Raw genomic sequence first — 26,578 nt, 5'->3', positions numbered from 1 at the left:
TGGACACAATACTCCAGATGTGGCCTCACTAGTGCCAAAAAGAGAAGAATGATCACTTCCCTCGATCTGCTGGCAGTGCTCCTACTAATGCAGCCTAATATGCCATTAGCCTTCTTAGCAACAAGGGCACGCTGCTGACTCATATCCAGCTTTAATGTAATCCGCAGGTCCTTTTCTGCAGAACTGCTGCTTAGCCAGTCGGTCCCCGGTCTGTAGCGGTGCATGGGATTCTTCCATCCTAAGTGCAGGACTCTGCCCTTGTCCTTGTTGAACCTCATCAGATTTCTTTCCTCCAATTTGTCTAGGTCACTCCGGACCCTATCCCTACCCTCCAGCGTATCCACCTCTCCCCCATCTTAGTGTCTCTCCTAAATCTTGCTGAGGGTGCAATCCATCCCATCATCTAGATCATTAATAAAGAGTTGAACTTCCGTTTGAATAAACTTGAAAAAGATACCAGACTGCTTTGCCCTGATAGGAAAACTGGGTGCAAAGCAAGCACAATAGGCATAATATACTATTCTCTAACAGACAAGAGAGTGTATTCACTTTTGGGCAGGAGGACAGATTGGAAGGAGACCTCCTTAAAATATCTGCCTGCTGCTCCAGTCCCAGAAACTTTGCAAAATTAACCTCATCTTAACTTACACTTCCTGAAATCTTAGGAGCAGAAAATGGAAAGTGTGAGATTTCTACATTCCGTTCTAATTTCAGTTCTTCAACGAACTCTACAATCTAGAAACTAATGGAAATGTGTAAACAGGCACCTTACCTAATCTGTTCAACAAACACAGTCCAGAAACTAAGTCTAAACTCACCCCTTCCTCAGGTTTGGCTTTTTTAACTATAAGGTAATGAAGGTCTACTCCAACCTTTTGCTTAAGTTTAACCCTTCTGCCAATCAGCGTTGGCAGCAACAAGGGGCCGGCTTCAGTATCTAGGGGTTCCTTTTCAACAATTCAACACAAAACCAGCTTGATTCCCCCATCCAGTGATCTGGGACAATTACACACCACCCCAGCGTCTCTAAGAGGCAATACTGCCCTTCTCACAAGCGCATAGTCTTAGTGTAGCAAAGAAACTTTTATTAAAAGGGGGGAAGTAACTCAGCATTAATTTGGGAAAACACCACGAACAGGATTCATAAACATAAACCATGAGCAAAAGACTTTAAAAAAGGGAAGAAGGAGGATCCTGGGAACTACAGGCCGGTCAGCCTCACCTCAGTCCCTGGAAAAATCATGGAGCAGGTCCTCAAAGAATCAATCCTGAAGCACTTAGAGGAGAGGAAAGTGATCAGGAACAGTCAGCATGGATTCATCAAGGGAAGGTCATGCCTGACTAATCTAATCGCCTTTTATGATGAGATTACTGGTTCTGTGGATGAAGGGAAAGCAGTGGATGTATTGTTTCTTGACTTTAGCAAAGCTTTTGACACGGTCTCCCACAGCATTCTTGTCAGCAAGTTAAGGAAGTATGGGCTGGATGAATGCACTATAAGGTGGGTAGAAAGCTGGCTAGATTGTCGGGCTCAACGGGTAGTGATCAATGGCTCCATGTCTAGTTGGCAGCCGGTGTCAAGTGGAGTGCCCCAGGGGTTGGTCCTGGGGCCCGTTTTGTTCAATATCTTCATAAATGATCTGGAGGATGGTGTGGATTGCACTCTCAGCAAATTTGCGGATGATACTAAACTGGGAGGAGTGGTAGATACGCTGGAGGGGAGGGATAGGATACAGAAGGACCTAGACAAATTGGAAGATTGGGCCAAAAGAAATCTAATGAGGTTCAATAAGGATAAGTGCAGGGTCCTGCACTTAGGATGGAAGAATCCAATGCACCGCTACAGACTAGGGACCGAATGGCTCGGCAGCAGTTCTGCGGAAAAGGACCTAGGGGTGACAGTGGACGAGAAGCTGGATATGAGTCAGCAGTGTGCCCTTGTTGCCAAGAAGGCCAATGGCATTTTGGGATGTATAAGTAGGGGCATAGCGAGCAGATCGAGGGACGTGATCATTCCCCTCTATTCGACACTGGTGAGGCCTCATCTGGAGTACTGTGTCCAGTTTTGGGCCCCACACTACAAGAAGGATGTGGATAAATTGGAAAGAGTACAGCGAAGGGCAACAAAAATGATTAGGGGTCTAGAGCACATGACTTATGAGGAGAGGTTGAGGGAGCTGGGATTGTTTAGTCTGCAGAAGAGAAGAATGAGGGGGGATTTGATAGCTGCTTTCAACTACCTGAAAGGGGGTTTCAAAGAGGATGGCTCTAGACTGTTCTCAATGGTAGCAGATGACAGAACGAGGAGTAATGGTCTCAAGTTGCAATGGGGGAGGTTTAGATTGGATATTAGGAAAAACTTTTTCACTAAGAGGGTGGTGAAACACTGGAATGCGTTACCTAGGGAGGTGGTAGAATCTCCTTCCTTAGAGGTTTTTAAGGTCAGGCTTGACAAAGCCCTGGCTAGGATGATTTAACTGGGACTTGGTCCTGCTTTGAGCAGGGGGTTGGACTAGATGACCTTCTGGGGTCCCTTCCAACCCTGATATTCTATGATTCTATGATTCTATGACTCATGGTGAATTGGGCAGTGTCCTTTTCCTTCAGGTTCTTAAGTCCAGCAATCAAAAGTTCCTTTAACATTCCTGTCCCTTCTCTGCACCCCACTCACAGTTGCTGTTCTTGGTCAGTGCAAATCCAGAGTTCAGAGGTACATCTGCAGAATTCAGCTCCCACCCTGGGTGGGAGAAATAAGAAGGCACCTTACTTGGTCCGCTGCCCAGGCATTCGCACACTGCTCCTCTTTGCCAGCCACCCTGCTGGCCAATCATCACCCTGCTGGCCACCCTGCCAGCCAATAGGCCAGGATGTCTTCAGGTTCCACCACTTAACACAGCTCTCAGTGATTTCAGCTGTTAGTGGGGGAGCCTCCTTCCTGGTGCACAAGCAGGTCTAACACTTAGACCTAGGTAGTATGTAACAAGATTCTCAATTGAGTCTAAATTAACTGTTTTTATTACACAGTGGAGAGAAAAAGGTCAAATGGTGTCTAAGACCCTTAAGTAGGACCCACACCACTAGGCACAAATACCTATCTCACCCTCTCTCAAATCACTGGGCTTTGGAATCCACATCCCTCTGTCTAGTGAGTGCCATTTAGTTGAGGGTGAGTCCCTCAATCAGGGTATGCCAAGTACAGTTCTGCTGCCCTTGATGCATACAACAAGGATAACAACGATAACAGCTTTATCATTCCTGCCCAATAACAAGGAGACTGGGGATCCAACACCATCCAAAAGTGATCATTTGGACAAACATCCCATCATGCTGAGCACCTAGGCAGGGTGGGTGTGCCCATGCAAATGAGATCAGCTCCTGAAATCCTTTTCCACAGCTCATCACTAGCTGTCAGGGGAGAGCTCATCCAGACACTACTTACATGAACTTTACAGCAGTAGGAGCAGCTACTCTTTGGACTATTCAACCCACATCCTCTTCCATATAAGTCACCTCCTCTACCTTATATCTAGATGGGCTAATGAGCCACCTGCCTTCCTGAGTCTGCACAACCCACTCTGCTTTTTCCCAGCAGAATCAACTGCTGCCAACAGGGTGGAGTATTTTATAAACTCTGCTTTTGGGCTACAAAGTCTCTTCTAGAACATTAAGACAGTCCCCACACTCTTGCTTTTCTCAAACTCCATGACACCAGAAATTGTCCAAAAAAGTGTTTGATGCTTTAATACATATGGTTGAATGTATGTTATTAAGCAAAACATGGATTATGTTGGTTTCTTTAAAAAACCCTTTCAGAATTACAGGAATAATACACATTGATAATTATACTATTTGAAAAAAAGCTAAAGCAGAGAAATTGCTACCAGAAATTAAAACAGGTAGGGAAAGTGCAATTCCAGAAGTGCTATAGAACAGTGGTTTTCAACCTTTTTTTCCTTTGTGGACCCCTAAAAAATTTCAAATGGAGGTGTGGACCCCTTTGGAAATCTTAGACATAGTCTGTGGACCCCCGAGGTCTGTAGACTACAGGTTGAAAACCACTGCTATAGAATATAGGCTATCACCAGTATCTAGTTTGAGATTCTGTTTCTAACAGCATGATATGTCTGTCATTTACAATAGCTATGACTGTGCAGAAACTGAGGGAAGCTGATTATGGATGAAACATTATGACAGTTCTTACTTTTCAGTATTTTATTCACCTACATGTTAGAAACACTGCTGAATATTCCAGAGAACTCCTGCTTGTGCATGCCTTAATTTTCTACACATCAGAAAAATGTTACACGAGACTCTTTTCAGATTTGAATTATTTTTGTGGATGAGGATGGGTATCCTCTTTAGCCAGGGTTTGTAATTGCCAGTTTAGAGTAATGAGCAATCAGTGTATTATGTTGTGAGTTCTCAAGTAGAACTTCTCAGGGTTGCATTTTTTATATTGAACAAATAATTGAGAAGAAAGTTGAAACACTGAGACTAGCTACAGAACAACTAAAGGATAAAATTAAAACATATTATTACCCTAATTTTTCTTCTACTTGCAAAGATAACACCTGCTTCTGAGGAACTCAAAACTGAAATTACACAAATTATTACAGATTGTTTCTTTGTTTCAGAAATTATAGATTTAGTATAGTCATAATATTTGTGCAAGAGCAAGTACTGTGAGAATTGAGCCTTTCTTTACCAGTAAAAATAATAAGAGATCACAATGAGGAATAACACCAATTAGGGGGTTCCATTCTTGGAAGAGCCCACATTAATTTGTATACCATCATATTGATTATAAAGGAGTAGCAAGAAGAGTACATGTAAAACTGTGTCAAATTTTAATGTGCATTTGTGATAATTGCATGGGTAAATGACTTGTTACATATCCAAATAGTCATTTGCACATCCAGTTACTGTGATTATGCATGTGTTTATGATAAGCTTTATGCTTTTCAAATGCCTCAGCACAGTATTATAAAGATATAACCATGAATTATAATATCAAGCCTAACTCTCTAAGTGTGATGTTTTGGGGATTACCCAGCCCAGTAAGGGGTTCTGTCACAGCCTGCTCTGTAATGTTGGGTGCCTTAATGCTGTGCTGCTTTGATTCAGAGCCATGACATCAGTAGCCTGCCCACAAGCACAAGGTCTCAACCTAGCTTCCGCCAGCGTAAGTGCTTCTTGTAGGGTGACACCAACAGCCTTCCAGTGCCGAGTCTCCCCAATTCCGCCCTTCCTGAGTTCTTAAGTACCAGACACTCAAACCATTGCCCTCTGGTTCATCACCCCTGAAGGCATGAAACAACCCCCCAGACACTAGCTTACTTTGGGATTCACACTTCACACAGTTTGCACACCAGAGACCTGCTTGAGATAAAAATAAATGAAAAACTTATTTAATAGAAAAATCAGAGATGCAAAGATAAAATAGTAAGGAATTGCAAACATATACAAGTTACACAGAAAATACACATAAAAATGCAAACTCAGGCTTTACACTTTCAAATGTTATAGACTCCCTTTTCTAATGCAAGTTACATATTGCCTCTGAACGGTTTCCCAGTGTATCCCTAGCCAGAGAGGGGAGCCACTGTTCATTGACAGCACCTGCCAAGTGACTGTCCATCAACTTGTGGATGGTCTCCAGTTCAAACTACTTCCATTTTTAAGGGTTTTCAGGGTTTTTTCTTCAGTCACTCTAGATAAGCAAAGTGAGGAAAACTCATGCCTTTCTTATTTTTCCAAGACAGGAGTTTTCTTTTCAGTTTCAAGCTGTGTCACAATCTTTCCATTAATTCTAATGGTCTACCATTGTCTTGAAGATGTTTTTCTGCAAACTGTTTGAGATGTGCCCCTTCCTGTCTTATTGATTCTCCTCCCTGTTATACCACACTTACAATTTAAAAAGGTCTATATATACATTTATAATCATAATCTGTATAAGTATCTCAAAATGACTGTTCAGTTCAATGCATTACAAGCTTTCATAAGAGACCTGACTTGATTTATTTTATAGTGCAATAATGTTGTACACAATCAGTTGATTTAGCTGCTTACATTTGCGGTTTAAACCTTCTGTTGTCCCCTTGGCGTGTCTGGACCTGGATTGTCACAGTAATGTTAACTGTTATCCTGTGGAGCTCCCACATTCACTTCCGATAGTAAATCATGAGTAATTCTTGACACAAAGAGAAGAATCACATTCTCACTGTTAAACAACAAAACAAGCTGGTCTACAAAGCAAAAATGTGTGGTAACAATGAATCACACCTAGCAAAACGTATCATTTAACCAATTCATATTGGAGTATTTGAAGTTACCCATTAATAATTTTTGTATCAACACATTTAGCAATTTCCTTAATCTTTCATTAACCTACTGAAATCTTTATTCTTGCTCTGTGGTGGGGGCCTGAAGCATAATCTACATTCCAATTTCCAGTACCTGGTATTTGTAACCCAATACTGTAGATTGCATCCCTTGGCCATCCACACAATGGAACTTATCGGTTTCTAGAGTGCACCATAGTGTCACACAGCTAAGTACAGGGTTATAAGGTGTTTCAAATCAGTCTGAGTATAGATCATGTTCTCAATTCCATCTTGGGCAAAGGGGTTTATTTGTATTGTGATAGTGCCTAAGGGCCCCAGTCCCACTGTGCCAGGCAATGTACAAACAAACAAACAAAGTAAAAATATAGCCCCTTCCCCAAACAGTTGACAGGTATTAAGTGAGCTCAGGTTATTTCAGAAGATCACGCTGAATGGGGATATGTAAGGAGAGGAAGGGCAATGGTTGGGATCTATGGTTTGTACCCCATGCCATCAGTGGCATTTTCCCTCCCGCCCTGCTCTCTCTGTAATCTAATGTGTTTGTGTGCAAGTTTGTGACTACGGATCACCATAGCTCATTGATTTATACTTTCCCACCACATTTCCAAGATGCTGATTATACCTACTCCCTCTTTATAAGCTGTCACATTTCAGCTCCCTCACTGAATTCCGACAGGTAAAATAACACACTCACAAACAAGTATTTCTGAAGTTGATCCAATTCCCTTGTGATAGTGATGTGACAGCAAAACATGAGATAAATGAAAAAAACTTTGCAAGCTAAATTTTTCCAGGTCCTCCCTCCCTGTCAGATGGCCCAGGTCTCCTGTCCAAAAGTAAATTTGAGGTCCAGTGTCCAAACTCTTCCCCAGCTGCATTAGCACAAAAGATGTTTGAAAGGTCAGCATTGATTGACCTTGCTCTGGGTAGCACAGAATGGACTTAGTCTGCTAACCTTCTAAGTACTACAACTCTTCTTGGGGATCTGAGAAGTCATACCTGGACTGAGTCAGATAGGAAGGAACATGGACTTGACTTTTTCTGGGGAAAAGAGAAGGTAGCATTGAGTGATAGAATGAGTGAGAATACATTTTTTTCTGTGCTGAAATCCGACATTTGCAAGAGTAAATTCACCCTAGAAAGTTTTCCCTGCTCAAAGCAGCTTGTATGCAATTTTTTCCTTGTTCAAATCCATTGCCATGCAAAGTTTTGCCTATGAAAAGAGCTCCCATATACGGTATTCCTTGTCCATGGGATTCACCCATAAATCTTCCCATGTGCAAAGGGCTCACGTATACAAAAACACGATGACAAAAGTATTATCCATCAACACTTCCTATCTCCATTGGCTACAATGATGGAAATGCATGTCTGCTTTTTTTTAAAAAAAATTGCTCTCTTTTTTGTTTCCTAGCACATAAGGCTGTGATAGAAACTGTTTATGAAGGATACAATTCTGCAATCCCTAATTATGCAGGGCAGTGTTTACGTACTCAAGTAGCCCCTTTGAAGTAACTTTGTCGATACAATACATGTACACAAACCTTTGGAGTGCTATGAATTATCCTACTATTCTGGCAAAGGGTATGCTTTCATGTCACTAGATACATTGGTGTATCTCTTTGAATAGTCTTTTTGTGTTTCAGCTTGATATCAGAGTTCTAAGGACTTGATTTTTTTAGTTTGTAAAGAGCATCTTAATTAAGGATTATAAAATGATTTTTGTGCAGGGTAATTGTGAATTTTTAAAAACACTAGTGGAATGGAACAGACAAATCCATTATGGTACAAATTAAGAAAGCTGACTGCATCTTCCCAGTAGTATTCTTAAGTAGACATCATTATGGAGAAAGATAGGGATGAGTGTACCACTTACAGAAACTTATTATTCATATCATCAAAGAATAACTCCACCCCACATGTGATGCAAAGATTATCAACAGACTGCTAAATGAAACAACTCTAGATACACTGAAAGCCAACTGACACTGGAAATTTAGTACCCGTGTTGCGTGACTTGAAAATCTGTTCTGAGCAAGGCACGGCTCCAGGCCTTGACTGTTGTACTTTAGTAACCATAGCAGTGTGGTCTCTGGAGATCACAGTGCTAGTGAATTTTCCTTTATTTCAAAGAAGAGTAATAAGAGAAATGTGGCTTGGAACTGATCTTTTTTTCTTATTTTTACTGTGCCATGACCTTGACCAAAATATCTTTGAAGTATTTGCTGGCTGATTCTCTGTTAAGGGACCAGAAAAAACATCAGGATATATAAAGAATCTTGCCAAAGGAAGTCCTATCTTTCTCAAAATATTTGTCTTCATTCCCAGGGAGAACTTTTTTATTAATAATGTTTCTAAAACCTCATAATGAAAGAGGATGATAACTTTAATCTCAGAGCTACTGTGCGCACTAAAGTAACAGTGAACTTGCTTTGAACTGACATATTAATAGTTTTTTGTTTAAGTAGCAGGTGCAGCTTTTCGTGAGTACATAATTGGATGTACTTGTTTTTAAAAAGAACACAGTCCACAGTTTGATGCCAAGCCCTTTTTTCCATTTGGAAAAAAGTGATTTAATTTTTCATGTACAATGTAAGAAATATGAGTTTCTTAAACAAACAAAACCAAACACAAACAAACAAGTGTTTGCAGTGCATAGTTAAGCCTGTCTCACATGTTTCAAGTTTTAGCTTGGATTAGAAATTCCATCTGCCATTGAATCCATATGGTTTACCAAATGGCATTTTACAATCATTTATTTTTACAGCTTAGACAATAAAGTTGTGTTTAGTTGTCACTGCTCAAATTTCTACTATGAAACCTTTTGAAAAAGTAAATATACTCAATGTTTGAAAATTGTTTTGGCAGGCAATTGAACTATTATTGATAAAACACTATTTATTACTATGTAGTAAGCTCAGCTTGGACAAAGAGTTGCAGAATGAAGGTCTTTTAATATTTCTCTATTCTCTAAAATCTAAGAACCCGTCTGTAGCCCTTCCTACACTTCCACACACTCCTGCAAGGTGCCTCCTTACTCCCTGATGCCAGCTATCTATACTGTGGGGGGCTGTACAGTTTCCATAGGGCTGCTATACATGCAGGTAGGAGTCGACAAGATTGGGCAGGGAATGGGCAGAGCTCCAACATTCCAGCCTGTTTTGGGGATACACACACTGAGCCAGATATAGGGCTGGAGCTGAGTATGTCACTGTGACAGGTTTGATCACAGAAATCCCCTTGGGACTGTCACCAGTGTGCTGAGAGTACCTTTGAGTCTGTTTTCTCTGCCATTTTGGGCCTTTGGAACCTTGCCTTGTTGAGCCAGAATGCCAGTCTGCTCCAACACTGACCCAGGGTCTGAACCACATGCCCCAAAGCTGCAGACTTAACTGAAACAGCTTAAGAAGTGCTCCTGTCTCCAGCACCCAGACACCCAGCTCCCAGTGGGATCCAAACCCCAGATGTATAAAGCTTATACAGGGTAAACTCATAAATTGTCCACCCTCTATAACACTGGTAGAGAGATATTCACAGCTGTTTGCTCCTCCAGGTATTAATTACTTACTTAATTAATAAGCAAAAGTGATTTTATTAAGTATAAAAAGTAGGATTTAAGTGGGTCCAAGTAATAACAGGCAGAACAAAGTAAATTACCAAGCAGAATAAAACAAAACATGCAAGTCTAAGCCTAATACATTAAGAAACTGATTACAGATAGGTTTCAGAGTAGCAGCCTGTTAGTCTGTATTCGCAAAAAGAAAAGGAGTAAATTTGTTAGTCTCTAAGGTGCCACAAGTACTCCTTTTCTTTTTGTGATTACAGATCAAATCTCACCCTCAGAGATGTTCCAATAAGCTTCTTTCACAGACTAGACTCCGTCTTAGTCTGGGCCCAATCCTTTCCCCTGGTACAGTTCTTGTTAGCTCCAGTTCAGGTGGTAACTAGGAGATTTCTCATGACTGAAACCTCCTTTGTTCCACCCCCTTATATAGTTTTGACACAAGGCGGGAAACTTTTGTCTCTTTGGGTCCCCACCCTTCCTTCTAAATGGAAAAGCACCAGGTTTAAGATGGATTCCAGTACCAGGTGACATGATCACATGTCCTCTGAGACACCAAGCCTTCATTCTTCCTGGCCTGACTCACAGGAAGGCTTGCAGGTAAACAGAGCCATTTACAACCAATTGTCCTAGTTGATGCGAGCCATCACAATTCCAAACCACCATTAATGGCCCACACTTTGCATAATTACAATAGGACTTCAGAGTTATATTTCATATTTCTAGTTTCAGATACAAGAATGATACATTTATACAAATAGGATGACCACACTCAGTAGATTAATAGCTTTGTAATGATACCTTACAAGAGACCTTTTGCATAAAGCATATTCCAGTTACATCATATTTACACTTATAAACATATTTCCATAAACATATGGCGTGCAACGTCACAGTCACCCCCTGTGGAGCAAAGAGGTAATGAAAGCAGATTCCGGGTCTGTTTCTGGGGTAGCACAATAATGCACTGCCCCATTTATCTGTATTGAGCCCTCTCTACTGTGAATAATATGTCTTTTCATTGAGTAATGTTTTAACATAACATTTAAAAAAAACTAGCCAAATACCTGCACTTTAGTTTTGAAGTTTTGCTCCATGTTCACTGGTTTTTTAGTTAGTGTGGATTGTGCTGCAGGTTTCCCAGCTAATGTACAATTTTTGTAACATGGACCTTGAGTTAATCACACATAACTTTGCTAAGGTGGAATTAGGGTTCCTGCTGCACAACATTCCCTGTACTCTTCCAGAACATGGAGCTTCAAAACCTCAGGCTTAAATATTGGGAAACCAGGAGATTCTCAGTTAAGGTCTTCCCACAAAAAGCAGAAAAGAAAGTAGGTGTTACAAGAAAGAAAAAACAGGGGTAACTGCACTCTCCACACATCTCCTGCAATTCCCTGCTCTGTTCCATCTCTACCCAAATACACACATCCTTGAACTCCACTCCTGAATCTCCCTCCACTACATCAATCCCCATCCCCATGAACACCTCCTCCAACCACCCTGTCTCTCTTTCTCTCACCTCCTCCAACCCCCCATCTCTTTGTCTCGCCTCCTCAACCCCCCCACACCCCTCTTCCCTCCCATATTTCTGTAACCTCTCCCTACACATACATACACTCACTTAGTCTCCTCCCACACAAACCCTTCCTACTGCTCCAACCCCATTCCAGTTCTTTGAAATATTAGCAGTAGCTTTTCCATGTTTCACAGCTGTGGAGTGAGTTGGAAATTAGTTCTGCATTTTAAAAGCAGACTTCAGTCTCTTGTGGAATATGGTGCAGGGCCTAGATGTGGCAATATATTGGGTGCAGAACATCCCTTAATAATTTGAGTAGCAATTTCTTGATCCATAAGAACAGTGTTTGACAAAATTCCTACAAGGTAAGTCCACTACCACCTAGCATGGCTGAATACCTCCATCTTACATGGAAGCCAACAAAAATGGGAATTAAGGGCTCCCGGTACCTTGCATTATCAGGCCCTATGTTTCAGAGTGATTCTAGGTCTCGTATATGCTTTCCTAGATGTGGGCAGGCAAATTACCTTATTTTTCTTGAAGCAGATGGCAAGGTCAGCATTTCTAGCTATCTCAGCTAATGAATAGTTGATGACTGGGAAGTTCTTTGCCGTGTGCACATTGCAAGTATAGTCACCTGCATAAAGGAGCTCACATAAATGCTCCATTTATCTTTGTGGAAGTTTTTAGTCTGGAGGTTTTAGTTAAAGAGCTTACCAGATGTTTAAAATGTAATAAAATTCCTGAAATCACATCAATGGTGGTTTCATAGCTGCAAAGAAGAATCCAAAGAGACAAGATGCCAAAAATCCTTTCTTGTCTCCATCTGATATTGTAAATAGATATGACAGAATACCATCCACAGAGATACTCTCAGCACAGTGAAAGATACAAATGGGAGGAAGTAAGATTCATGTGGCATCTAGACTAGAGCCCTGTTTACAGAAGAAAATAGGACCATTTCCACAATTGGTTTTACTGGAAGAATAGCCATGGAGAAACTAGTGATCAGCACCAGTTCAGCTAGCCAGAGGTAATGCCTGTTCTGAGCAGGGATTAACTCCAGTTGGCTAAACTGATGCTGACTGCAGTTTGTCCTTGTCTACTTTACAGCTAACCCTTGGCTAGCACCAGTTCAGCTAAATCAATTGGTGAAACAGTGCTATTTTCTAATGTAGACAAGGCCCTAAAGCAGTGGTCCCCAAACTTTTCAGAGTTGCAACCCCCCTTATTCTTGTCTGCACCCCCATCCTGGAGGAGAGGCGAGGCTGTGGCTCCCGGAGTGGATGGGTGGGAAAGCAGACAGGGGTAAGGGGGCCTCAGCTGGGGCATTAGGTGGGGGTGGGTCTGGGGCTGAGAACAGAGCTGTGGCCAGGGGCTGAGGCTGGGGTTGAGCCTGGGAGCAAAGCTGCAATCAGGCTGCAGTGGGGGCCAGGAGCCGCACTGAGGCTAGGAGGAACTCTCTCCCCACCCCCCATGAGGGCTGGCCTTGGCCTGCCATGTCCCCCAGAATGTTCCTCTGCGCCCCCTTAGGGGGGTGCGCCCCACAGTTTGGGGATCTCTACCCTAAAGTCTTTCTGCTGGACTTCTCTCTAGCTATCCATTTCACACATCGCGGGTTCTTTAACGCATAGTTCACCCTGGGGTGAGTAGCCACACAGGTCCAAATTTCTCAAAGGTGCTCAGCACCTACCATTATGGACAAATGTTCTGAGGAGCTCAGCATGTTGGTGCTGAGCTCTTTTGAAATTCTGGCCATAAATGTCACAAAGGGAACTGATGGGTGCTGAGCAGTCTTAAAAATCTCACCCTTATGGGAACTGAGCTCTTGAAAACATGGCCCCACAATGCATGAGAATTAATATATCGGTCCACTGTAATGTTCATGTTTTTAATAAAAGCACAGGTTGAGGGAAGGGAGAAGTAGCAGTATATATTGTGACAGGGTTGGGACAGATGGCTACAGGAGAGTAACAGAAGGCAGATATATTAGCCCCAGGTTAAGTAGGTTCCTTTTCCCTGGGTAAGGTAATAGGGAAGGTTCCCAAAAAATCAGGAACCTTCTGGAGACAATTAAGACAGACAGACTGATTAGAACACCTGCAGCCAATCAAGAAGCTGCTAGAATCAATCAAGGCAGGCTAATCAGGGCACCTGGGTTTAAAAAGGAGCTCACTTCAGTTTGTGGTGCGCATGTAAGGAGCTGGGAGCAAGAGGCGCTAGGAGCTGAGAGTGAGAACGCGGACTGTTGGAGGACTGAGGAGTACAAGCATTATCAGACACCAGGAGGAAGGTCCTATGGTGAGGATAAAGAAGGTGTTGGGAGGAGGCCATGGGGAAGTAGCCCAGGGAGTTGTAGCTGTTGCACAGCTGTTCCAGGAGGCACTCTAAACAGCTGCATTCCACAGGGCCCTGGGCTGGAACCCAGAGTAGGGGGCGGGCCCAGGTTCCCCCCAAACCTCCCAACTCCTGGTCAGACACAGGAGGAGTTGACCTGGACTGTGGGTTCATGAAAACAGCCAAACTGAGGGCTGCTGTGAAGCTCCAAGGCGAGCAAATCCGCCAATAAGCACAAGACCCACTAAGGTAGAGCAGGAACTTTGTCACAACTAGTGTTAGCAGTAGGATCTGGTGTGCACAGCGCGGCGGAAGAAGGAGGGTGTTTGGGGGGGGGAAAAGGGAGAGGGTTTATTTTATTTTTTTTTTTCACCACAATGGAGGAGGTAGTGTGGGCACTGATACAAGCCACGGCTGCCCAGTAGGAGGCTACTCATGTCCAGGCAGCCGCCCAACAGGAGGCAGTGTGGCTGCAACAAGAGACGAATCGCCTGCTGATGGACCAGGCTGCTCAAGACCGGGCTATGTTGCGGGAACTGGTAAACCAGGTAAAGAGCCTTAGAGAGCTGAACCGCGGCCATGATGGGACACAAAACATGCGGGCCAGCAATTGGCTGCAGAAATTGATGCGGGAGGATGATGTAGAGGCATACCTCCTGGCCTTTGAGAGGACAGCCCTGCTGGAGGCTTGGCCCCGAGAACAGTGGTCTGGCATCCTCGCTCCATTCCTGTGTGGGGAGGCCCAGAAGGCCTACTATGATTTGCCTGAAGAGGCTGTGGCAGACTACCCCCAGCTGAAAGCAGAGATCCTGGCCAGATCTGGGGTAACAACTGCAGTGCGGGCCCAGCAATATCATGAGTGGAGGTACAGGAAAACAAAACCCCGCAGTCCCAATTATATGACCTCATCCATCTCGCACAAAAGTGGTTACGAACTGAGTCCTGGAGTCTGGAGGAGATACCAGAGGTTCTTGTCATCGACCAGTACATGAGAGGACTACTGCCTCTCCTGGGTAAGCCAGAACGAACCCTCCACCTATGATGAGGTTGTCGTGCTGGTAGAAAGGCGAAGGACGGTGAGGGAGCTGACCCGACCAGTTAAGGAAGAAACACCCCTGGTTAAACTAGCAGCACCAAGCCCTAGAGCTCGGGTGACTGGGCCGCCAGGAGAGCCCAGGTGGAAAAAGAGAGGGGCTGAAGGCCCACCAGAAGCCACCAAGAGTCAGAGCACTGAGGGGGAAGAGGATCGTGATGTTAGACTGCCCAAACCAAGAGACCGGGGAATGCCTAGGGCTCCATACAGATGTTACGCCTGCAGGGAGTGGGGAGACACAGCTGCACAGTGTCCCAATGCCGAGGAGCCTATGCAGTGTAACCTGGGGAACTGGGCAGACCCATGCTCTCTAATCCACCTTGTGGGGGTCTAACTAACTCCACATATGTACACCAGACCAGTGAAGCTAAATGGGGTAGAGACCACAGCACTGGTTGATTCGGGGAGTGCTATCACGCTTGTCGTGGAGAAGCTCATGAAGCGTACTTAGCTGCTGTGGGCTAAGCGTATGGGGATAACGTCCATGGGACAGTCGGTTATTACACCACCATCTCAGTAAAAATCGAGATTCAAGGGAACACTACTGAGGTAGCCGCAGGTGTAGTCCCTAAACTCCCATACCCGGTGCTCATAGGGAAGGACTTCCCAGGGTTTGGAGACTTACTCCTGGTAGGGGAATTGGAGAAAGGGGGAAGCCCTGAAAGTAGTGAGGCATCCACAGTAGACTGTCAACCCCCAACCTTCTCTGAAATATTCCCAGATTTGTTCTCCACTCCCAGACAGCGTAGAAAGACGAAAAGAGAAAGAAGGGCAGCTAAGGCCTTGGGAACCTGAATACTGGCCTAAAGCCAGAGGGTCGCTTTCATAGGTAGGTGGACCCGAGCAGCTGAAAAGGAGGTCACCCAGGAGGGAAAAGCACCTGAGTCTGACCCACACCCTAATGCCTCTGAACCAGGAGAGGCACCAGAGACTGGCCCCCTAGATCTCGGGCAGATTAACCCCGGGAGAGGAAATTTTGGATGGGACCAGGCTGAAGATCCAAGGTATGACAACATTAGGAAGGAGATGACCAAAATAGATGGGGTCCCTGTGGAAGGGAAAACCCAGGGACCAGGACCCTACTTCATAATGAAGACGAATCTCCTATACCGGGTTGCACCAGTACAGGGGCAGAAGGTACAGCAGATCCTAGTACCTCAAACACACCAGAATGCTGTATTAAGTCTGGCCCATAGTCATCTTTTTGGGGGTAGAGAAGACCCTGGCATGGGTCCTGCGACAATTCTTCTGGCCCGGAGTACATGAAGAAGTGTGGAGGTACTGTGCGTCCTGCCCGGAGTGTCAGCTGCACAATCCCCGTCCCCACTTGAGGGCACCTTTAGTACCCCTTCCCATCATAGAGGTCCCCTTCGAGCGAATAGCCATGGACCTAGTGGGACCTCTGGAGAAGACAGCCCTGGGCCACAAATATATACTTGTCTTTCTGGATTATGCTACTCGCTACCCAGAAGCTGTCCTCCTGTGGAGCATGGCCTCTAAAACGATAGCTAAAGAGTTGGTGGGGATCTTTGCCTGAGTGGGGCTACCAAAGGAGAAATTAACAGACCAAGGTACCCCATTTATGTCAAAGCTAATGAAGAACCTCTGTACGCTGCTCCATATACATACCCTGAGAACTTCAATCTATCATCCGCAGACCGATGGGCTGGTAGAAAGGTTTAACCGAACCCTCAAGACAATGATAAGGAAAGTGGTAAGTCGGGACAGGAAGGATTGGGACACCCTACTACCCTACCTTATGTTTGCAATCCAGGAGATACCTCAGGCCTCAACTGGGTTTTCTCCCTTTGAATTATTATACAGATGCCAGCCCCATGGCATACTAGATATCACAAAAGAAATCTGGGACAAGGAACTCAATGAGGGGAGAAATATAATTGACCATGTGTTGCAGATGTGAGAGCGGATAGCCCGGGTCACCCCTATTGTATGGGAACATTTGGAAAAGGCGCAGGAGGCCCAGCGAACCCATTACAATCGCCAGGCAAAAGTCCGACAGTTTCAACCAGGGGATCAGGTGATGGTGTTGGTACCCACAGCAGAAAGCAAGCTTTTGGCCCAATGGCAGGGGCCCTATGAGGTGGTTGAACCCGTGGGGGAAGTAACCTACAAGGTGTGGCAGCCAGGACACCGGAAACAAGAACAAATTTATCACATTAACCTCTTAAAGCCTTGACACCAACGAGAGGCGTGTGTAATAGCCCAAGAGACCCCGATCCAGGGAAATAACATGCAGGAGCAGATCAGGATATCCACTGATCTGACACCAAACCAGAAGAAGGAGGTAACTGAGATGATCAACTGATACCAAACCAAACTAGGTCAGACCACCGAAGCATATCACCACGTTATAACAGACCCTGGGGCAAACGTAACTTTAAAGCCCTATCGGGTCCCAGCGGCAAAAAAAGAGGAGATCAAGGCAGAGGTAAAAAGGATTTTGGAGCTGGGAGTCATTGACTCGTCCCACAGTCAGTGGTCAAGCCTGATTGTGTTGGTGCCCAAACCCAATGGCACCACTAGGTTTTGTAATGACTTTCGCCGGCTGAATGAGCTATCCAAATTCGATGCATACCCCATACCCCGTATCGATGAGTTAGTTGACCACCTGGGCAATGCCCGATTTTTGACCACTCTTGATTTAACAAAGGGATACTGGCAGATTCCCCTTGCCAATGATGCGAAAGAAAAGACGGCATTCTCTACCCCAGAGGGTCTGTTTCAATATATTATTCTTCCTTTTGGACTGCATGGGGCACCTGCCACCTTCCAGCATCTTATGGACAAGCTCCTATGGTCCCATACCAGTTATGCAGCGGCATACATGGATGATGTGATTATTCACACCCCTGACTGGGAAACCCACTTAGAAAAGGTGGAAGCGGTTCTGGACACGCTAAGACGGGCTGGCCTCACAGCCAACCCAGCCAAGTGTGATATAGGGCTAGCCAAGGCTAAATACCTTGGCTACATTGTAGGAAGGGGCATGGTCAAGCCCCAACTAAACAAACTAGAGGCTATCCAAAATTGGCCCCGGACAAATCAGAAAAAGCAAGTCCGGGCATTCCTGGGGGTGGAGGGGTACTACCGACAATTTATTCCCCATTTTGCTACCAGAGCAAGTCCCCTGACAGACCTGATAAAAGCCCGGGGTCCAGACTTGGTGAAGTGGACAGATGCCGCAGAGAAAGCATTCATGGATCTATGGACAGCCCTCTGCAGTAACCCCGTGCTTATAGCCCCAGACTTCAACAAAGAATTCATTTTTACAAACAGATGCATCTGAAGTAGGATTGGGAGCTGTCCTATCGCAGATGGTCAGAGATGAAGAACACCCAATCCTCTACCTCAGCAGGAAACTCCTGAGAGAGCAGAAGTATGTCATGGTTGAAAGAGAGTGCCTATCTGTGAAATGGGCCATGGAAACACTACGTTATTACCTTCTGGGACGACGGTTTACCCTTTTGACCGACCACGCACCCCTCCAGTGGATGCAGGGAAATAAAGAGAAGAACGCAAAGGTGACCAGATGGTTCCTGTCCCTACAACCTTTCCAATTCAGCATACAACAGCAGGCTGGAAGCCACCATGGCAATGCAGAAGGCTTGTCATGAGTACACTGCCTGACGTCCCAAGTTGTCCAACCCCGTAGTGGTGAGCAGAGGTGGGGGATATGTGACAGGGTTGGGCCAGATGGCAACAGGAGAGTAATAGAAGGCAGATATATTAGCCCCAGGTTAAGTAGGTCTCTTTTCCCTGGGTAAGGTAACAGGGAAGGTTCCTGAACAATCAGGAACCTACTGGAGACAATTAAGACAGACAGACTGATTAGAACACCTGCAGCCAATCAAGAAGCTGCTAGAATCAATCAAGGCAGGCTAATCAGGGCACCTGGGTTTAAAAAGGAGCTCACTTCAGTTTGTGGTGCGCATGTAAGGAGCTGGGAGCAAGAGGCGCTAGGAGCTGAGAGTGAGAACGCGGACTGTTGGAGGACTGAGGAGTACAAGCATTATCGGACACCAGGAGGAAGGTCCTATGGTGAGGATAAAGAAGGTGTTGGAAGGAGGCCATGGGGAAGTAGCCCAGGGAGTTGTAGCTGTTGCACAGCTGTTCCAGGAGGCACTCTAAACAGCTGCATTCCACAGGGCCCTGGACTGGAACCCGGAGTAGAGGGTGATTGGTCAAGCCAGAGTTGACCTGGACTGTGGGTTCATGAAAATGGCCAAACAGAGGCTGCCGTGAAGCTCCAAGGCGAGCAAATCCGCCAATAAGCACAAGACCCACCAAGGTAGAGGAGGAACTTTGTCACAATATACAACTTTAATCTCAAACAATCCCAGTGCTTTTTACCAATTGATATATAAACCATATGCAGGAATTAGTTAATCCATCTCTGAAATACAGTCCCTCTGTGGTGAAAAAGCGTCCTGGAGGTCCTGGGGTAGGGGAAGGTAGGCAAAATTAGACAATTCTAGATTAGGTATGACCAGTGTTCATGTTTGTGTAATGTACTTCATTTACATCCGTTCTTGTTGTTTACATTACCTGGCATAATATTACTCTACATATATTGTCTTCTTTACTGTGTATTGGTTTATGATATTAGTGCATTAAGTTCCATTGCTTAGTCCAATTACTTTAAATATTCCTTATTTTATTTATATAATTATGCCAACATATGTATTTTGTTAAAGTTTTTGAAAAATTGGTTACACTTTAGAAAGGACTGTAGTTATATAGTAGTAGTACTACTGTTAAAGTGTTACCCAAATAGTTAATTTTCTGGTTAGAGGATTTTGTGTTAGGTCCATGTATCAAAAATATATATTCAGAAAAGTTAGTGGAATATAGTAAGTTTGAAATTAAATGGGTGACAAGTAATTTGCTCATGAAATTAACCTTCCAGTTATATTAATTAGTAGTAATTCCAAGTATCATAAAGGTTAACCACGTTGTTATTACATTTTAATTAGTCTCTCTATTAAGTGTAACCAAAAAAGGTAAGTTTAAAAAAAGGAGAGAGAACACATTCCAGGTCATTATCCACAATGTCATTCCAAGGAGAATGCTCTTGCTGAAAAATTATGGAAACTACCACAATGTATGGGGTGGGGGAGGGGGAATTAAAATATCTTTACATTGTGGTAGGCAGTGAAAAAAAATTTAGAATCAGACTTTGTATTAAGGGCTTAGGACTGAAATAATTAACATCCTACTATTACTAACCAGTGGTTACATATTTTTGGCAATACAGATGTAATGTTCAAAACCTCTGAGCTATTTAAATGCCTAATTATATTTGAAACTATTATATCCTCATGTTGATATGCAGGAATTTAATTCTGAGTTATGAAAATCAATCCCCATATATCAAGATGAGAAGATACACCCATGTGTTATTTTTCTTTAGCATTTGATAAATAATATTTGATTAGCCCATCATTGTATAGGGGCAGAGTCTGCTCCTCTTGCACTGGGCAGCAACTTTACATTAGAGTCCTATAGATATCAATGAAACTACTCACAGTAAAGATAGAAGAAACTAGTCCATACGATGTAGCAGACAAATCAATGGGGTATAGATGCTGCTTATTAACCTCAAGGTCATAGTAAAGCTAAATAAAATTAATAAATGTCTGTTTTAAGCAACGCTTTAGTTTTCATCTTTCTGCTATGTAGTTATTCCATAATTGAACACTAGGAAAGAAAAGCTTAGAAAATATGTTAATAAATGTCATACCAGTTTTACTTCTTGTGTTTTGTCTTTTGTTGACTTTTTTATTCTTTATTTTATCTCCCTTCTCCCAGTCACTGAATGGCTTTGCCTTGGTGGTAAGTTCAGATGGAATGATATTTTATGCATCATCAACTATTGTGGACTATCTAGGCTTTCATCAGGTAAATGTATATTAAAGGTATTTAGAATGCTTAATGTTGTACAATTTGTAATGACTTCCTTGCTGTCATTTCTTTTGATACACTCTCTAAAATCATGTACGGTACACTGTTTTGACATGTGCCTTTACAGTTGACTAGATATAAAGTATAAATGGACTAAAGGTATATTTATGATGCAATTTCAGATGAGGATATGGTACTGTAATTTTCCCTATTTTTTATTTTTATTTTTTTTTAGAATTCAGGTGAATGTGTATTCTATGTAACATCCCAGGAGACATTTTGAGCTATTCTGTTATTGTGAATCTTTGGTAAACAAAGACATGAACTTTACAAATATAGAATATACCCTTAACGCTCATCATTGTAATTTATCCCTTCAATTTAACATTCAGAACAAGCATTATTTTAATAAATGCAAAAATTACCTTAATGCAACATTGATGGATATTTTGCACATGCACAAAAGTCAGGAAATTAAGAATTAAGGCTAAAAAGATCCTCACTACAATACTGTAGTTTAAAATAAAAAGTAAACGTGAAAGTCAGGAAATTCAGAAATAATATTCCTTAAGCAATCTTAGCTCTGACCCAATATCCCCACCAAGCATCCACCTAATGGGGATATAGAGATAATAGCCCCTAGCAAATGAACTTACAGCCTAAACATTGTTTATTGTAATTATTTCAGACTGATGTAATGCACCAAAATATATACGATTACATTCATGTGGATGATCGCCAAGATTTCTGTAGACAATTGCACTGGGCCATGAATCCTCCACAACTGGTATCTGGACAACAATTGCAGACAGAAACAGGTAGGTTTGCGTAATATTCATTAGAGATAGAGGATTTGTCATAGTGAATCCTGATCAGTGTCCATCTAGTCCAGCAGCCTGACTTTGATAGTGACTAGTGCCAGATCCCTCAAAGCAAGGTGCAGAAACCCTCAGAGTGGACAATTGCAACACGATGAGCCCATGGGTGATGTTTCTTCCTAATTCTTGACAATTAGAAAATGGTTTATGCCTTGAAGCGTGAGAGTTTACATTACTTTTATTTTTTCCTATCGAATGTAGCTGTAGATCTTTTCATCATCCATAAAAATGGTTAATCCTGCTAAGCTCTTGTCTTTAAATAACATATCAATATTTCTGTCAATCACAAAAATACAGTATGCATAAGGTTTCTGAACACTATTGCTACAGCAGTTAATAATTTGCACTTCTATGGTATTAAGCCTTTCACTAAAAGATTTTAAAGGACTTTATAAATCCCTGGAAAATAGGTAAGTATTTGTGCTGTCATCCCATTTGCTTTCTCACACTAAACTACCTGGATAAAACACCTCTGAAGAACAAGTAGGTGCTGCAGTCCATTTTCCTCGATTCAGTACTGTCCCAGCATGGTGTTAGGGCACCCTCTGCTGTTTAGAGGTGCTCTCTATCAGATGAGGCATAAAACAGAAATCATGACTACTTCTAGTCATTAAAGTTCCCTTTCTCTAAGAATACAAGAGGGATGTGAACTCGAACAAGTGAGCCATGATCCTTCTCTGGTGACTACATTCTGTCACTCTAAATTCCCCCAGCAATTTTATCTGGAGAAATTATTATTCATTTCTATGCAAAATTTCTGTGTAGTGTTGCTGTGTAGTTTAGGGCTGCTGAATAATTACCACATTTCACATCACAGGTGTCTGCATTGTAGAGGTAAAGTGATCCCCCAGCATAGTCTAAATATCAGTTTAAGTTTAAACACTACATTGTGGGATTTTTTGAAATAAAAGTATCCATTACTACTACTCTTAATAATTTGCACTTCTATGGTATTAAACCTTTCATTAAAAGATTTTAAAGGACTTTAAAAATGGGCACCCTTGGAAGGTAGGTAAGTATTTTTATTCACATTTTATAGATGACAAACTAAGGTATGTAGAGGTTGTGACTTGTCTCAGGTAGTAATAGTGGTAATAATAATATCCCCAGTAAAACTTCAATATAGAGTTGAGGTTGAAACTTTATTGCCCTTTTAAATACAACATCTTTTAACAATAATATTTGATTAATGAGAAATGCTAGAAAACAGAATATGTTCAGTGATCTGTAGCTCACGAAAGCTTACGCTCAAATAAATTTGTTAGTCTCTAAGGTGCCACGAGTACTCCTTTTCTTTTTGAGAAAATGTTCAGTTAAGGTTTCAACTCTAGCCTTAGTTCAGACATGCCACACCTGCCCACGTTCCAGTTGCAGACCAGAGAACCTTCTCAGCACATGAACATGAAGTCTGCCAAGTTTTTTTATTTATTTTATTTATGTTTGTCCAGCTAAAAAAGTAAGAACAGTTTTTGACAAGTGAAAAAATGCTCTTTGTTACCCAAGGCCTAAAACTTTCAGAGGAATTGAATACCCAGAACTCCAGTTTAAGTCAATAGTAATGGTGAATGCTCATCTCCTTTGAAAAATCTGGTGCCTCAAATTGGGCACATAAAAATTGGAGGCACCCAAAACTAGTGATTGTTTCTGAAAATTTTGGCCCCACATTCTCTGTTCTTCTTTCTAGACAATGGGGGTGATACTGTAACTATCTCACGGGTTACTAACTGGAAATGACCCATTTTGTCAAGTTCCTGGAGTCTGCCATAATTTGGGTAAAATGTATGAAGTCCTTCGGACCTTTCACAAACTTAAAGTACACCAGACCCATGGTAAAATGTATATAAATCACTGACGGCTAATGGAGCATTAATAGGTTTTTCAGATGGGTAGAAAGAAACTTGCAGCAGCACCATGAAGCAGGAGTCCATGGCTGGCTTTTAAACTCAGAGAATTTATACAGGGCTTTTAACTTCAAAAGCAGTCCCCATGAAGCTTATAGTTTCCACAGGAGTTCTTGCAGTCTTTGGAGAACTTTGTAAAATATGGTCCCTTCTTTATAGAAGAAATAAATACCTCTCAATGAAGCAAAATGCACTAGGCCAGCGGTGGGCAAACTTTTTGGCCTGAGGGCCACATCAGGTTTTCAAAACTGTATGGAGGGCCAGTTAGGGGAGTCTGTGTCTTCCCAAACAGCCAGGCATGGCCCAGCCCCCGCCTCCTATCCGACAACCCCGCTTCTCACGCTCGATGGCTCCCCCAGAACTCCTGCCCCATCCAACCCCCACATCCCCTGATGGTCCCCCCTGGGACTCCTACCCCATCCTCTACCCCGGACCCCCTCACCCCTGCCTGCCCCTTGCCACCCCATCCAACCCCCCTCTCATTCCTGACTTGCCCCCCGGGACCCCTACCCCATCCAACCACCCCTTCTCCCTGTCCCCTGCCACCCCATCCAACCCCACCTTCTCCTTCCTGACTGTCCCTCTGGGACCCCTGCCCCATCCAATCCCCCTATTCCCTGCCCTCTGACTGCTCCAACCCTTATCCACACCCCTGCCCCCTGACTACCCCCCCAATTCCCCATGCCCTCTATCCAACACCCCCTGCTCCCTGCCCCCTTACTGCGCTGTCTGGTGCACCAGTGGCTGACGGCACTACAGCCATGCCGCCCAGAGCACCAGGTCAGGCCATGGCTCTGCAACTGCGCTGCCTGGCCGCCCAGAGCGTTGCGCCGGCGGCGCGATGCACTGAGGCTGCGGGGGACAGGGAAGAGCAGGGGAGGGGCAAGGAGCTCAGGGGCTGGGCACGAGGGTCCCGCGGCCCGTAAAGGGCCCACAGGCTGTAGTTTGCCAACCTCTGCATTAGGCATTTAACAAACTGTAAAAACAGTGTGCAGACATTAATTAAATTTGAACAATATTGTTTGGAACTTAGCAGTGATGAACACTCTGAAATTTTGTTCTGGGTATGTACAGTAGAGAATTGCACTAAGTCTCAGAGTTCACACTTCTAGAGAAGCACTCGTGTTTCTTTTGAGAAATGCATACTTTCAAAAACTATACACTGTTGCCCATAACTGGTGCATGCTTTACGAAAGAACTCAGGAGGCATCAGCTAACCTTTGGCTGACTGGTGCCTGTCAGCAGTGCCAATAAGCATTTTCTCCTAATGTTCTTCCTTTTTTTGTCTCTTTTCTTTGAAAAGTCTAGCAAACCAAAAGGAAAAACTTTTTCTATGTTACTGTAAGATTAATTTTGCTAAGTTAAAAATCAAAAAAGTCACAAAATATGAAAGTTTATGTTCCGTCAGGCAAATTAACTTAAGCTTATTGCACAGCTGTTGTTTTGTGATGTACTCCTAGCAGATATTAATATTCATGATTGAATATTCACTACAAAATATTCTTTTTAGGAATTTCTTTAACTATCTGTTCAAATATGTACACAGAATTTTCATTCTGAGTTCATATAATCTGACATATGTCACCCGCATTGTTTGTAGGAGAAGAATACATTCTCAGTAAGATGTTTAAGGCACAAGAGTGTGACAGCATGCCAACAGATTATTCTTCCTTTTTAACTCGTTGTTTCATCTGTCGAGTCCGCTGCCTGTTGGACAGTACTTCCGGTTTCCTTGTAAGTATAATTTTGTGAAACAAGCTGTGGCTGAGTAGCACAAATTTAAATGACCTCTTAAAGATATTTGAACATGATTGTATGAATTGCATGCACTGATATGGGAAATACAATTTTAGGATGGCTTCTATTTTTGACAGTTTTTTTGAATGTTTTTACTTATGATTTTGCATCAGTGGAACTGTCCCAAATGACTATCTTTATTAGTTAAGGCACAGGTAGCACTGCTGTGGTTAAGGATCTATCAGTACTAATGTTACAACTCCTATTTTAGGACACTTAAACACTCAATTATAAAGTATGAAATTTTTGAAATTGTTCCAGCATGCAGCTGACTAGAACTTTATATAATAAAAGATCATAAGTAAGTATTGGGCATTCTTAAGATACTTGATCTGAAATTCTTTGGGAAACCCAGAGTATATTTCCATACATACTAGTACTTGAAAAATACTTTTCTATATTTATATTGTTTAAAAGTCCTGACCTCATACGTTCTCTCTTCCTCCATCCCACAAACATAAACATCATGACCAATGTCTCTACCTAGCAAAAATTAGAGGCAAAAAGTGACCATTCTGCTCAGTCTTTTTGTACACCAGCCTAGAACCCTCCACTTTCCCCTTTCATCTCCCAAACAAAGGGGAAGCTAAGATAAAAGATGAGGATTAAAATGATCAGCTAAGAAGAACTCTGTGGAGAAAAGGCTGTGGTCCAAGATTTCCCTGAGCACTGGGCTCAAAGTTTCAGGGAAGGTGGGCAGAGTAACCCTGTTTTTCAGATCCCCCTTACAAAAGGTCCCTTGGTCTGAACCATAACAGGAAAATCCCCCCCAGGAAAGGCATCACAAAAATTGATAGGATTTGAAGGTTCCACGGTAATTTCTCCTTCCCTTACAACAAACTCACCCTCACCAGAATCTTCATTTTCCTACCACTGACTGACACTTTTCCCATCACTTTTCTATCAGTTTGTAAAGGGTGTCTGTGAAACTCTTCTCCTACTCTCACCATTCCCTCCATTTACAGGCAAACACTCTCCTTCTCCTCTAAGTCTTCCTCCTGGGTTACAGCACCCCTCACACCAAATGATATTTTTTCATGAATCTTCAGTTGTGTTCCCTAGTGTTGACTCATGAGATTCCTGTCTGGTTTACTTGAAATAGGCCCTACATTCTCTTCTCTGCTTTCTGTTCTACATCCGAGCATGCTGTTCCCTCCAGATACTCCCTTCCTGACCCAGAAGGCCCTTTGCTCATCTTCTTCAGCTCCTCCCTTCATTCCACACA

At 43.0% G+C, this 26,578-nt stretch overlaps 1 protein-coding gene across 2 annotated transcripts in view; it reads left to right on the top strand.

Annotated features, from left to right (window-relative positions):
• The window catches only part of AHRR (aryl-hydrocarbon receptor repressor), a 135,382-nt gene that overhangs the window by 86,228 nt on the left and 22,576 nt on the right, over positions 1-26,578 (top strand). The window contains exons 4-6 of one of the 2 annotated variants that reach the window (XM_043508518.1): positions 20,685-20,774; positions 21,466-21,595; positions 25,157-25,290. In XM_043508518.1, the coding sequence (XP_043364453.1) occupies positions 20,724-20,774; positions 21,466-21,595; positions 25,157-25,290 (315 nt within the window). In that variant the 5' untranslated portion in view covers positions 20,685-20,723. Of the gene's footprint in view, positions 1-20,216; positions 20,775-21,465; positions 21,596-25,156; positions 25,291-26,578 lie in introns of those variants that run through there. The other variant, XM_038389080.2, reaches the window with a different exon arrangement.

Source organism: Dermochelys coriacea, chromosome 2 (assembly GCF_009764565.3).
Source record: "Dermochelys coriacea isolate rDerCor1 chromosome 2, rDerCor1.pri.v4, whole genome shotgun sequence".
Lineage (NCBI taxonomy): Eukaryota > Metazoa > Chordata > Testudines > Dermochelyidae > Dermochelys > Dermochelys coriacea.
This window is presented reverse-complemented; position numbering and strand designations above follow the sequence as displayed.